We start from the raw sequence: 13,587 nt of genomic DNA, 5'->3' as shown, positions 1-13,587 counted from the left end.
TTCAGTAGCTCGCGAAGTCATCTCAGCTGCGCGAAGAGCCTCTTCGGCAGCTCGCGCCTGCCTCGAGCTCCTCTCCACCTGGGCCGCCAAGGCGTGAATAGAAGAGTTCACCTACCAAAAAGAACCGAGTGATCAAAAGAACCAACAAAACGAAAGCCAAAGAGCTCTAAAAAAGGGAGGTCACTTACCACCATGGCAAGGGTAACGCCATGACAGGCCACATGATGCAGAGGGAGATTAGTCCACGCCGCGACCTCCTCGGGGAAAATGGCCTCCTTACTCTTTTGAAGAGCATGGGTCGGCGACAGCACACTCCTGAAATCCCCCGGGGCCCCCGAGCCTGAGGGCCCAGCTCGCGTATGAGCAGACCCAGAGTTAGCAGGAGCACCAGAGTATGTAGGAGCCCCTGTGTAAGTAGTCTCAGCATAAGGGACCCCTGCCGGCTCCTGCATTGGAGGAACCATCTCGGGCTCCCTGGGCAGATCTTCCAACAGATAGTCCGACACCTCAAGCTCCGCATCCCGGGGCAGCTCGGCGCGAGTTCGCTTGGCAACCCGCTTCCTCCTCTTCATGCCTTGGAACAAGTTCCCACCACGAGTCCCTCGAGAGTCCATAACAGCTGCGAAAAGAAGTTCGCCATCAGTAAAAAGCAAGAAAGACAACAAGACAGAATCTCTAAGTGAAGAACCTACCCGAGCTCAGGCCGGCCGCAATGAGCTTGGCCTCCGTCAAATACTGTTGACACTTCAACCCAAGCCGCGCCCATTGCCGGAGGCCCTTCGCCGTCTCTTTGTCAAGCGTGACCCCGGAGTCAGGAACGGACATCCCCCACCCGGTCTGAAACGGCCACCCCAGCACACTTCGCACCGTGAAATAGTCCCGCTTCCACGCTGGGACCTTGTTGGGGAGTTCATGTAAAAGCTTAAAGCCCGGGCGAGGAGACAGGTATTATGCCCGCCTACGCCCGGGGAGGGGACCCGCTTGCTTCTTAAGCATCAAGATTGAAGAAAATATCTCCAAGTCTAAAGGAAATCTCTCTTCGCAAAATAAGGAGATTGTCCCCACCAAATTTCGAATGGAGTTCAGGTGAAGCTGGCCGACCGTCACGCCGAAGTGGTTCAAGACTTCGATAAGGAGGGGATGGAAAGGCAATCGCAGCCCCGCGGCGAGCTGCTCCCGGAATATCACGATCTCGCCAGGACCGTGTTCCCAAGGAAAGCTACCCGAAGGAATGAAATAAGCGTACTCCCCGGGCAAGTTATAGTAGGTAATAAGGGATTGGAGCCCCTCAGGCGTCATGGTCGAAGGGCCAAACTTGTCTAACATCCGACCCCGATGAGAGGTGGACGCCAAACTACCCGAAGTGCCTCGGCCTACGAGTTTGAACTCTTCCTCGAGCTCTACCTCCGGCTCGCTAGAGCTATCAGGGGATGCAACTCGATTCGTAGAACCTGCATCAAACCTACTGGAAGGACTATCTGAGCTATCCAAGCTAGACATCGGGGAGTGAGATGGATTCCAGGAAAGTACTCACCTGGAAAAAGGCTGTAGACCACGGGAGCTCGGACGAGCAAAAAACCTTGAACGTGAACTGAAAAAACCTGGACGTGAACTGAAAAAAGCCTGGATGCGAGCTGAAACTCGGACGCGAGCTCGAGAGAAATACAGAAGTGACAGCGACTGGGGTCCCCCCCCCGCTATTTATACTCACTGTGATCGAAAAGCGACGACTTAGATCAAAGCCAATCCGACGACCCACAATCGCACTGACCGCACGTCCCCTGAGACCGAGACGTGATTGGCGCACGTCTTTCTGAAATTGACAGAGTGCCGGCGCACGTCTTCCTGAAACTGACAGAGTGTCGGCACACGTCTTTTCGTAATTAACGAAACACCAGCACACGTCTCCTCACAATAAAAGCGGCAGCGACACGTTTTCAAATTTGAAAAGACGCCTGCTGTCGCGTCTCCCAAGTGGCGCTCTTTTTTGAAATTTCGAATAAAGCGCACGCCGTCGCATCTATCAACGTTCAGGTAGGTCGGCACGTTTCCCGCCTGTTGTGTGCTCGAAGAAACCCAAGGAACCCTGACAACGCACCTCGCGCCATTAGAACCAAGATTCAAAGTACAGGGCAAATCCACCTGACACCTTGCGAACTCCCCGCGCCAGGGCAAGACCCTTAGCGCGAGGAGTGGGGGGCAATTGATGAAGGAAGATTTGGCCCAACCTCGCAATCACTCCACGTGGCAAAAGCAAATAGCTCAGCACTTAAAACAGCGCACCCAGGGCGCAAGCACCAACGGGAAGAAACCAGCAGTCCGAACTCACTTCGAGGAGCCTGAACTCTCTTCGAGGAGCCTGAACTCCCTACGAGGAGCCCGACCTCCCTACGAGGAGCCCGACTTCCCTACTAAGAGCTCGAATTCCCTACGAGGAGACCGACCTCCCTATGAGGAGCCCGAACTCTCCCTTAGGCCCCAAGCCACACAAGGCCGTAACCCGAACTGGCCCGCCTCCTGGCAGTTCGGGACACTCCCCTATCCGAACTCAATACTTCACCTCGTTCGCCACTCCAGCACTTCGCCTCCGAGACGCCGAACTGAACAAACGTACCATACCCGACACCAAGGAGGTCTGTACACAAGGGCGGCGCATCTGACTGACTTGGGATCTGACGCTTGACAGCCGCACTTCAACGGTCACCTACCACCGCCACCTGCCACCGTCATCACCAGTCGCAGAGACGGCTCCAACAAAAGGGAGCAGTGGCGGTTCTGACCAGCAGAGGGGATGACACCCGAACTGGCAGGAGACCAGAGGTGATCGTACCCGACCTGACAGATGCTTAGGGGTGAGTGCACGAGGTGGTTATAAAAGGCTCCCTACCCTTAAGAACAAGGTATGCAAAGTTTGCGCTATCTGGTTTTATCTTGCCGTAGAAGGATTCTAACTTGAGCTTCGGAGCTTCCACATTGGGTTCCACCCGGAGCTTCCTCATCTTCTCCGTTTCAGGTTCCCCGCAATTCCGTTCAAAGGCAAAGTCGTTGACAACTATGACCAGCCGGATTGCGCACCATCAACTTCTTTTTTAATTGGCGTAAAATTTTTTTTTTTTTAATTTTAAGTCTTATGCCTTATTGCCTCAACCAAGCATTTATCCTTTTAAAATCTACACTGTGTTTACCTACCTACCTGATCCGAAACGATCCGAGATTTCTGCATCCGGCATCCTTTCGTTATCGGCGGTTTTTTTTATTTTGTCTCAACTGAAGCCCGTATATCACTTCCAACTATTTAGCTGGTTGCGACCTGTTTTCATCATTTGTCCTTTCTCGCTTTTAAATTTTGAATTCCATAAAAAAAACCCCAAAAAAATATTACACGGATTCCCTCCTCTCTTTGGTTCCCCCACGACGTAGAGATCATAGGGTGTCCTATCAGCGGCCAATAATTAGCCACGTTAACGGATGACATAGTTCGAGTCCAAATTTCAATTTGCCGCGCTCAGAGGTCAAACCCAGCAAGAAAATAGATTCTTTCTTCCTTCCGCCATAATTCCGAACCTCAGCCTCGTCAAATCCGAGCCACTTCTCCGTGCATACAAACTTCCAAATTCCAAACCTGTTTTCTATTTGCCTAACATAAACGAAATCTGCTCTGTTTGCTTCTCACTACACTAACAAGATCCAAGGAACAATGAAATTCTAGCTTCTATCTAAGGTTTTCCGATCCATAAGCAATATAGATTGACGTACAAATCTCTGTCTTCCCGGCCCGCTTCGCACAACCTAAATGCTCCAGCTGCTTGAATGAATTAATGTTTTATTAGAGAGTTTTTTCTTCTGCCCAACTTGAGCTTTCGTTCACCGTAAATAGCAGACGAGGCTCTAAAGTTGATCTCCTGTAAGCGGATTAAGATTTGTTCGTTTCTCTTTATCCACGAAGCGGTTTTTCTCCATTCCGGTTTGTTCAAGAAGCTGAGGTTTGGTGTTTGGATCTTATTCCAGGAGCTTTCTGATGCCATTTGTCAGCGGTTTTAAAGGGGTTTAGACCTTGTCACGCGATGCATTCAGGACAGTCGAAAGAACGGAGAGAAGGTATTCAAGATTAATTTATCGAAATGATTTCTTCATATATTTCCTCTCTCTTTCTATCTCGTGTTGAGTTCGATCCGGAGGCGTTTGAAGCTTCTTCTGGTCTCGTGAGCGTTCAGACCCTGGAAATTGGAAAGATACAAGTATTTGACTGTTTGTAATGTTTCATAAAAGGTACGCTCGTTTAGAGTACAATTTGGTTTGAGTCTTCTGTCTTTCGGTACTCCATAACTTTAGCAGATGCTTCAGTTAACCAGTAACAATCTTATGTACAAATCAGTTTTTCTTGATATTGCAAAGTTCTTATTTTACCGCCGAAATCCATGTTCTTTGTAATCACACGTCCCTCAATATGCATTTTGTAAGCAAAAAAGCATGTATCATAATTCATAACCTTCGGCATTGCTGTATGTAATTGCAAATCAGACTTTCTTAAATTTTCTCTAGGAATTATTCCTTCATCGGAATTTTTTATTTTCTGGAGAAATGTTCACATTTACTGTTTCCTGGTCTCCTTCCGTCTTTTTCGTACAAGAAACAACAGCAAACACATGGCTCTTGTATGCCAAGTCTGAAATACCCTATGGCGAAATTCCATTCATGTGTCGAAGAAACGAGAAAAAAACGATTTTCTCTTTTTAATTTTACTTTGATGCTTGTAATCTGTTAACTAATTGCTTAGAGGCGTTTTTGGTTCTTGTTCAGAAAAGGAGAAAGAGTTAGGAAAGGAACTTACCGTGACACCGAAAACTTAACGTCTGTTAGGCATGGTTCGAAATTAATGCAGCGGACCGTTTGGACGTGCAGATAAGGAAAGCCTTCAATGCACCAGAGACGACTGGTTATTTAGTGTGAAACAGAGTGTGAGAGTGGGCTTACGTTTGGAGCATTAACCTACCCCGTGTATGTTAGGAGGGTCCCAGAAGTTGATAATATAGCTGCAGTGGATGAAACTCTGAACTAGTTGATCCGGAGCATCTTATTTGAGTTATTGACGTGATGATGGAGGTTTCGGAGAAGCCCTCGGCGTCTGCCCGAGACTTGGATCCTTTGTTGAAGGATCTCGACGAGAAGAGACAGAGTTTCAGAAGGAACGTTGTTTCATTGGCTACCGAGTTGAAGGATGCACGCAGTCAGCTTGCTTTGCAGGAAGAATCATTCGCACAAGAAATCCTATCGAGACGGGTACCTGATTTGGTGGTTTCATAGCGCTAAATTCAGTTCCTTTTTTTCAGATGTTTAGGACTTCGTTTGGCTTTTCTAGACTCGTATTTAGTGAGTGGATATGTAGGTAGCAGAGACGAGGGCAAAGAGTATGGAAGAGGAGGTACTTCAGTTGCAGAAAAGCTTGGAAGAGAGGGACGTGCAGCTGCTGGCATCGGCGTCCACTGAACAGCAGGTGCGGCAGACGGAAGTTTTATTTACTTATTTTTGTTTTTGGGAATTTCGTTTTTTTCTTTGTTTTTTATTTTTTTGCATGTAAAATGCTATATTTATTGAAATTGGATTGTTATTCCAACTATGATCCAATGGTGAGCGTTTCTGATGACTCCTGGTTGCTGAAACTACAAAGCTTCTTCCTCATCTTCGTTTCCTTTGGTTTTGAGCCTTTTGGATTTGGTTTGTTTTCGTCTGTTCCCTATAGGGAAAGTGTCAAATTATTGTTGATTCTGCATGGTTTTTCCTTGGCAACATTAAAGCTGAGTCAAAGCTTCTTCAAATGTCAACCAATAAAAAATATAAAATATCAAGGCATTTTAGAATTTTACAAATCAAACATTTTTCTAGCGTTTAAACACATCGTAATATTTTTCCTTTTTATTTAACTGCAGCATTTAAGATACATAAGAAAAGGATGAAACTAATGGTAATACGTTTGGGCATACAATGATAGAGAAGTAAAGTAAGAATGATGAGGTTTAAGCTATTATCTTTTATTTCTCGTTACCATGGGAATGTATATGGCACTGAACAAAACTAAATGACGGTGATGGTAGTGTACTAGAACCCAAATTTATCATGCTTTCACATCAATAATTTACAGGATTTTGCAGTTACCTTCTGACCTGAATAGACTATGTTAAACAGTGGTTTGTGTAGCTTGACACTTCTCTGTCCAATATTGAGGACAAAGTATACTTTCTGGGAAATTTCGTATTAGGTGTTCCCTCAATAAAGGTTTCTAAAAACAAGTATTTGAAAATATTGTGGCCTATCCTATACATGGAGACTTGGACCACTGATTGAAGTCAATGAACATTGTGTCAAATGGGTTGAATTATTGAAGATCGAAGTTAGATAACAGTTCACAGTGAACTCTTCAATAATCCAGCCCAAACTACTAAGATTCTTCCATTTTGGATTATAACTTGGGTCACTTTGTATTAGGAATGACCGAATGAAATTGCAAGCATTAGCCTGCCCCTTTTTTATTGCACTTTTAAAATTTCAACATCCTGATGATGTTATTCTTATGCAATACAGTATCTCAAGGAGTTGGATGAACTAAGGTTGCAGATATCAATCACTCAAGAGACTGCAGATGCAAGTGCTGCATCCGCCCAATCAGCCCAACTGCAGTGTTTAGCCCTGTTAAAAGAATTAGATGTCAAAAATAGTTCATTAAAAGAGCATGAAGAGCGTGTCAATAGGCTAGGACAACAATTAGATAATCTGCAGAAGGACCTTCAAGCACGGGAGGCTTCTCAAATGCAGCTGAAAGATGAAATTTTGAGAATTGAGGAAGAAATCATGCAAGCAATCTCCAAGGCTGGAGCAAACAAGAACTGTGAACTGAGAAAAATATTAGATGAGGTTTCTCCAAAGAACTTTGAGAAGATTAATAAGCTCTTGGATGCAAAGGATCAAGAGATATCAAGACTCAGAGATGAAATCAGGATTATGTCTGCACATTGGAAACTGAAAACCAAGGAACTTGAGTCACAGGTATGTCCTGATGTAATTGGGTGGTATTGGTACTTTTATATGCCCAAAGCACTGTTTCTGTAACTAAAGGGACTATCTCGTGATTGGCTTCTACATGATTATGGAGCAGTTGGAGAAACAACGAAAAGTTGATCAAGAATTGAAGAAGAGGGTACTTAAGTTAGAGTTCTGTCTTCAGGAAGCTCGTTCCCAGACACGGAAGCTCCAAAGGGTAATTCTAAGTTCTTACTTCCTACACTTGCAATATCTTTTTCTTAAACAAATGCCTCTAGCATGTTTTTTATGAAGTAGGTAGGGTTCTTTGAGGTTTGCAAATTTGGCAAGCTGCTATGGCCCTACTGTTGAGATCCCTCTCTCGGCCATGCTCCTGAATATATCAAAATTTCCCCTGATGGTACCCTCTCATGAAATGTTTCAGAACAGTGGAAATAATATGCTTCTTATTTTGCCTTAAATGCATTTTGAATAAATGAATTAGTACCTGATACCATCTACACTATGCATGATAGGATCATTGTAATATATTCCATCTGTGGTCCGTAGATGCTTCCATTTGTATCCAATTGGTTAACTAGATGCTTATGTTATTTATTGTGTTGGTTTCTGAATGTTAGTGGAGGCCAAAATTTATTCATCCATCTCATTTTTATCACTTACTGAAGTTACTTTTTATGTTCCTTTATATGATTTCATTACTTATTCCATCTTTCTAGTTTTTCTATTCATCTATCTCAGCATATGCATTTTTGTGACACCCAATTTTTGGAGATGCCGTTTCTTGACTGTCAAACACTGTTCATACATCATAATTGGCCTTACAACTGTTTTATAGAAATTACTTTTTAATCTAATCAATTATTATCTTTGAAATGGGTTATGATAGTTTTCAGGTTTTCCTTGTTGTATGTCTTTTAACCTTATTTGCATGATTATCTTAGTTGTGTTCTTTTTGGCAGATGGGAGAAAGGAGAGACAAAGCTCTAAAAGAACTAAGAGATCAGTTGGCTACAAAGCAACAAGGTGTGAGCATTGACAAACAGAACTTCTGGGAGAGCTCTGGCTTCAAGGTTGTTGTTTCAATGTCAATGCTGATCCTAGTGGTTTTTGCAAAACGATGATAGTTAGAAGGCATTAGGCCCACTTTCGCATGAATAGTCAGTCTATAGGTGAGAAAACCTTGGCTGTTTCGAAAAACAGACTGAGCTGTTTGGAGCTTCCTGCGCATGGGACGTACCCCACTCAATTCCTTGTATCTTTGGCTACAAGAATATTAATTGCAAAACCCATGGTAACTTGTCATGCGCTGGAATTTTTCTTTTATACCCTCAGGTTTCAGCGCAAAGCTCCAATTATTTTCGTGATGGATGTGCAACTGTAAATGAATATTTATCGAGTGGAACAAATTCCATTGTAGAAGCTAAACTTTTGTTAACAAATGCAATATTATTACTATTAGATTTCTAAGAAATCAATTCACTCCACAAGGCATTCAGTCTTTGATCCTCACCGTAGCCTATTATATCACAAACTGTACAACATTTACTAATCTGGCAGCTTGTATGTCCATCGGTAATGTGGAACTGAAACTCATTTTATTTATCAAAATGGCAAAATACCTGTATAGCACCACCACCAGTACCAGCACCTGCACTTGGAAAGAAAACAGGGATCACATGTTCCTTTGTTGCCACCCATTGCAACCTGCTTGAGAATTGAATTGCTGGAGTATGCCAGTACAATGCTCTGTAACTACAACTAAGGGTTACCATCTCATACGATGTGGACAACTGGACATTGGTTAGTAGATCTAGTCACAGGGAATGGATCTTGGTTCTAAGCTCTGAAGAACGAACTCTTGGCCGTTTGTTTTGCTGTAAGCTAATACTGCCAGGTTCTGGAATTTTGCTGGAGCTCTGATCTACTGTCATACATTGGAAATGGATACCTACATCACCACCCTTAGCATTACAAAGGTAATAGGCGTTAACAATAGAATGCATCTATACTGTGGCTGCAAAGTGGTTGATGTGGACACCGTCGTGTTACTGCCAGGAGGTGGTTGGGTTCCAAATATTGTGGTGCCTGTAGCAGGGCCGCTCGTGCCAATCACTGGTGCTGATGAACCAGAACTGGAGATTGGCAAATTAGAAGGAAAAAAAGAAAGATTGTTAGGTAAAGGAAACATATGTAAGCTGTAACAGCTCAGCTTACAAGAAACCAAGTTTAACTGCAACGAATTCAGAAAAGTTTACCTTGCTGTTGCCGGCGGTAATGGTGATGATGTTGTCGGTAATGATTGTGACGGTGGTGATGATGATGTTGATGGGTAAACACAGGAACCAGTACCTGTAGAAAATTTGAGACACTGCTTTTCAAAACATCTGTGATCAAGATTCTTCCTGGGCAGCAATTATTTACCTACCCAGATTGGCAGATTATATTTATATGAAATACATGAGACGGAGGTCAAGTTGAACAGTGTTTTTACTTGGATTGGTGTTCACAATCGTAGCAGTTCCTCCAAAGTCGCAACTGGATGGCACTGGATTCTTCTGAAAGTAGCTGTTAAATGCATATGAAGCGTGGTTTTGGAGGGTATTTGGATTGTAGCAGCTTCCTGTAGGTTGGATTGTCGAGCAGTCTGCACCTCCAATTCCACAAGCATAGTCCAGTGCAATTTGAAGTGCATTTTGTAATACCCCACTCCTTGCTATGCACCAAGTCTGCCCCGGAATAATTGATGAGCCCGTCGTCGCCGGAGGAGTCACCGGGTTTGTAATGGGTATCGTCGGCGTTGTGATAGGAACGTTGCCGGGCGGTGCTACTGGATAAGTAGTCACCGGGTTGGTTACTGTTGGTGTTGTTGGAGTTGTTACTGGTGTCGTGACTGGATTGGTTATTGGTCCGATTATGGGTGGGTTGGTAGGATTTGCAGGTGGAATACTGATTGGCGTTGTGGAGGGGATTGTGACAGGGGAGGTTACAGGATTTGCCGGCATTACGGTCACAGGATTTGTTGTAGAGGGCACCGTGATAATCGTTGGCGTGGGATTTATAGGGAGAGTTGATGCTGGAGAGCCTATCACATCATGGAGAGTTGTTCTTTTTGAGATGGATCTCTGTTCCATGCCGCCATGGTCAAGGAGTTCCCTGTGGGCAGAGTGAAATATCTGTTCCTCTTCTATCTTGAGCTCTTTCCGCTTGGATTCTTCCACCGAAGGGATTTCTGCAAATAACCCAGTTACATTACCTATGGCCTCGGTGTTGTTTCCTATGGATCGCAGAATCTTCTCAGAAAATTCAGAAACTTCTACTGCACTAGGAACAGCAGAGCTACCAACAGTCACGACCAAGGGAACATCACAGTAACGAAGAGCAATGGAGGCATTTCTAGCCGTTCCAATCATCAAGCGGACAAAGTGATCTCCCATACTCAGCTCTCCATTAATGACAGTTCGTATAACTGCGAAGGACCTAGATTTCCTAATGAAATCTAGAATCCCGTGTAGATCTCTTGCCTGAGTTTTGTTTAGGCTCTCTAAAAATGGCATGGAGAACGAAACTGAGACCTTAACTTGACCTTCAAGAGCAAACCATGTTAGCACTGAATGGATATAATTCATGGTGTGTAGGAGTAAAGGTAACTGGTTTTGAGTAGTTGATGAGGTACTACTGCTGGTGCCAACTATTATGCTGGTAATGTTTACATGTGGGAGAAAGCCTATGAGGTGGGTTTTGAGCCATGCAATGACTGAAGCTTTGGATTTACTCAGACGCTCAACCTGAATTTCATCTAAGTAGAGATCAACAGGTATTCCGGCGTTGGACAGTTGTGGCAAAACCCTATCATCTGCTGCAAATACCCTTATCTGAGATGGGGAAACGTTGTTTTCCTTGAGGAAGGACATTGTTTCTTTAGGTGATGAAGTTGCACTTCTCCTTGCATCATAAGAGAAACCCACCAAAGTTCCTGAAAATTAGCAATGCAAACAAATTTGAAGGGTTATAAAAACCAAAGCGCAACAGCTTAGTAAGAATCAGAAAACTTTCTTTCTTTTCCTACTTCATTCCTTCACAAGGAATAGACCAAAGTGTAGTGAGTTGCTGCAAATTGCAATTACCTGAATAACAGAATGTGAGAAGGGAAAGGGAGAAGAAGAGGAAGAAGAGGGTATTAGAAGAAGCTCCCATGGCCATTAATACGAGAGGCGTTTCTAAGTTTCGGAGGAGACCCAAGTGGATTTTTTATGTGATTTCTGCAAAGATGATGTTTAAAGGATATGGCACCAAGGAATCGGTGGGCACTGAGCACTGGCAGGAGAAAGGAAAAAGTGTTGTTAGATAAAGCTGTTGGGGAGAGAGAAAAGGAGTCAAGGAGGGAAAAGTAAAAGAAAGGTGAAATGCTGGAAATTGTTGATATAGTAAAAGAGGAGAGATTACTTTGCCACAAAAGATGAGGTTCAGGGCTCTGGTACCTGGTAAAACATTTCAAACGATGAATAATGCTTCTGTTCTGAATTTTTTTTTTAATAATTTGGTGAAGAGTCCAGGTCCCCACATGAGTCATGAGGGTGCACTTTTAAGTTTTAACACGTCAGATTGGAATTGGGCCAACAACCAGCATCAAAAGACACAAGCTCATGTGAAAGGGCCTCTTACTGAATGCAGACCTTTCTATATATATATATTGGACCGGTTTTGGGTTAGTCTCGTCTAAATCAAAATCAATTTGGATGGATTGGATGGACCAATAAAATATTGAATTGTACCAGTTCAGATTTAATGGTCTAAAATATTTATTGAATTGGATTGAACCTGGTCTATTTGTAATGAATTTATATTAGATTGGGAGGGATCGAAGATAAAAATATAAGTGTCAATGAACCAGGTTTGAGTTGGATTCACTCAAAATTAAAATCAATTTAAATAGATTGGACAATTCAGACATTGAATTGAACTGGTCCAAAATAATTGGATTGGATTGAACCTGATCCATCTATAATAGATTCATATTGGACAGGATCAGATTCGACCAAATTCGGTCCAATTGACACCCCTACTGGCAACCAACCAAGGTGTTCCAAGTCCTAACCGATATCAATCCTTCAATTCATGCACCTGATTGGACAGTCTAAAAGCTAGTGACCATCCCCCCTAAGGATGGTCCTCCTGAGGAGTGGTCTAGCATTTTATTTATTTTATTATTATTTTTTTCATACCTTTCTCTTTCTTTCTCGAGGAGAACAAAAGCTGAAAATGGTAAAAGCAGCCAGAGGGGTGGCCAGTTGGCAAAAGACGGTGTGTCAAACCAGAAAGGGACCTAGAACCAGAACTCTGGTCTGGCCAGCTGATCAATACAGGACTAACAGGCGTATGTATGGACCTATTGACACCATATTAGAAGTCTTTGAACTAGAAAATTATAGAGTCTAGACCAATTGCTTCACACAATGCTCACATGCCTTGGTGTAGATAGCCCAACCTACAGGGGGTAGGGCATCAGATTCCCAGGACCCAACCCAAGCTTACCGGTTTGGAGTTGGACCACTCCGGGCCAATGGTAGATTTTGATTGATTTAGTTGGCATTATCTCCATGACGTACTAGTCCAAGTCATAAAAGGGCTGATCCATGTCATCTGGTTCAACGGGGTTTGTCGTTCACCAGGCTTACGACCTTACTTTAGCGAGTGTCGTGGCCTTTTGCACAGTTTCTTGTGTACATGCACATGCCCACATGCATGCATGGAAGAAGCTCACGCCACGTAAAAAGCCATGAGTGAGACATAAAAGGTAGACATCACCACATACTCTTGCACAATGATCCCCACAAACTACACCCTGTTTTTGATAAGATATGTACCCAAATATAGTAAAACAAAAGGAAAATATAGAGGTAGATAGAGAGAGAGATAAGGGTCATTTCAGTTGGAGATTGCAGACATAGTCAAATAAATTCTCCAAACAAACGAGTTCTACTTTCTCTGAAATCCTACTGCCGAAAGCAGAATGAACATCCAAAAGAAAGATGGGCATGTGGGTGACGAGGCGCTTATTATTTAATAAGTTAAAAGTAATCATATTATGACACAAAAGAGATTCTGAAGACTGCAAGAGAAGAAAGTAGCCTTATCGAGATGAGGATTTCATTCAGCTTACCCCTTGTGCCTTTACAAATTGCTTTGTGATCTCATTAGTCATACATATCTTCAAAAAGAAAAGCTTTGGAAAGGCTATCACAAAGTTGCAGCCTCTCCCCCCTCCAGCAACTTGTTCTCTCTGGAGTTCAAAATCATCCACCCAGAAATAACAACCGTTCTTTTCAATTCCTCAACTTTAAAAGGTGGCTATTCATCCAAAAATCATAGATTACAAATACTTTTTTGTTTGATGCCAAAAGAATTTGCAAGATTCTGGATCAACAATTAGCATTTGCTTTTTGAATATTGGGGAGCTTAGGTGCACATGACATCGAATCGTGTTTTATTGATCTTAATGGCAATTGATCCCCCATAATGCCATCATCTAGAGTGGTTCCCCGTTCCCAA

General features: G+C 43.3%; 2 protein-coding genes across 2 annotated transcripts; one reads left to right on the top strand and one right to left on the bottom strand.

Moving 5' to 3' along the window:
* Positions 1–3,635: 3,635 nt before the first annotated feature.
* Positions 3,636–8,509, top strand: LOC104607137 (nuclear envelope-associated protein 2-like). Its single transcript, XM_010272671.3, has 7 exons — positions 3,636–3,904; positions 4,009–4,269; positions 4,801–5,280; positions 5,387–5,494; positions 6,580–7,041; positions 7,151–7,252; positions 7,998–8,509. The coding sequence occupies exons 3-7, from the start codon at positions 5,095–5,097 to the stop codon at positions 8,157–8,159; spliced, it is 1,020 nt and encodes a 339-aa protein (XP_010270973.1). The 5' UTR covers positions 3,636–3,904; positions 4,009–4,269; positions 4,801–5,094; the 3' UTR covers positions 8,160–8,509.
* On the bottom strand, positions 8,465–11,360 carry LOC104607138 (glucan endo-1,3-beta-glucosidase 3-like). The gene is made up of 4 exons (XM_010272674.3): positions 11,163–11,360; positions 9,530–11,011; positions 9,294–9,387; positions 8,465–9,170 (listed from the first exon to the last, which is right to left on the bottom strand). The coding sequence occupies exons 1-4, from the start codon at positions 11,236–11,238 to the stop codon at positions 8,987–8,989; spliced, it is 1,836 nt and encodes a 611-aa protein (XP_010270976.1). The 5' UTR covers positions 11,239–11,360; the 3' UTR covers positions 8,465–8,986.
* Between the last annotated feature and the right edge of the window lie 2,227 nt (positions 11,361–13,587).

The sequence above is a fragment of the Nelumbo nucifera genome, chromosome 3 (genome assembly GCF_055504915.1).
Source record: "Nelumbo nucifera cultivar China Antique chromosome 3, China Antique-T2T, whole genome shotgun sequence".
Taxonomy (NCBI): Eukaryota; Viridiplantae; Streptophyta; class Magnoliopsida; order Proteales; family Nelumbonaceae; genus Nelumbo; species Nelumbo nucifera.
The sequence above is the reverse complement of the archived record's forward strand: the minus strand, read 5'-3'. Positions and strand labels throughout refer to the sequence as shown.

Bases quoted from the DNA above. Each gene is read 5' to 3' on its own strand.
- LOC104607137 (XM_010272671.3), top strand. From the start codon at position 5,095: ATGATGGAGGTTTCGGAGAAGCCCTCGGCGTCTGCCCGAGACTTGGAT. The intron at 5,495-6,579 runs GTGCGGCAGACG...TATGCAATACAG, and splicing joins CGGCGTCCACTGAACAGCAG to TATCTCAAGGAGTTGGATGA. The intron at 7,253-7,997 runs GTAATTCTAAGT...TCTTTTTGGCAG, and splicing joins AGACACGGAAGCTCCAAAGG to ATGGGAGAAAGGAGAGACAA.
- LOC104607138 (XM_010272674.3), bottom strand. From the start codon at position 11,238: ATGGCCATGGGAGCTTCTTCTAATACCCTCTTCTTCCTCTTCTTCTCC. The intron at 11,012-11,162 runs GTAATTGCAATT...GCTAATTTTCAG, and splicing joins TCTCACATTCTGTTATTCAG to GAACTTTGGTGGGTTTCTCT. The intron at 9,171-9,293 runs GTAAACTTTTCT...GCCAATCTCCAG, and splicing joins TTACCGCCGGCAACAGCAAG to TTCTGGTTCATCAGCACCAG.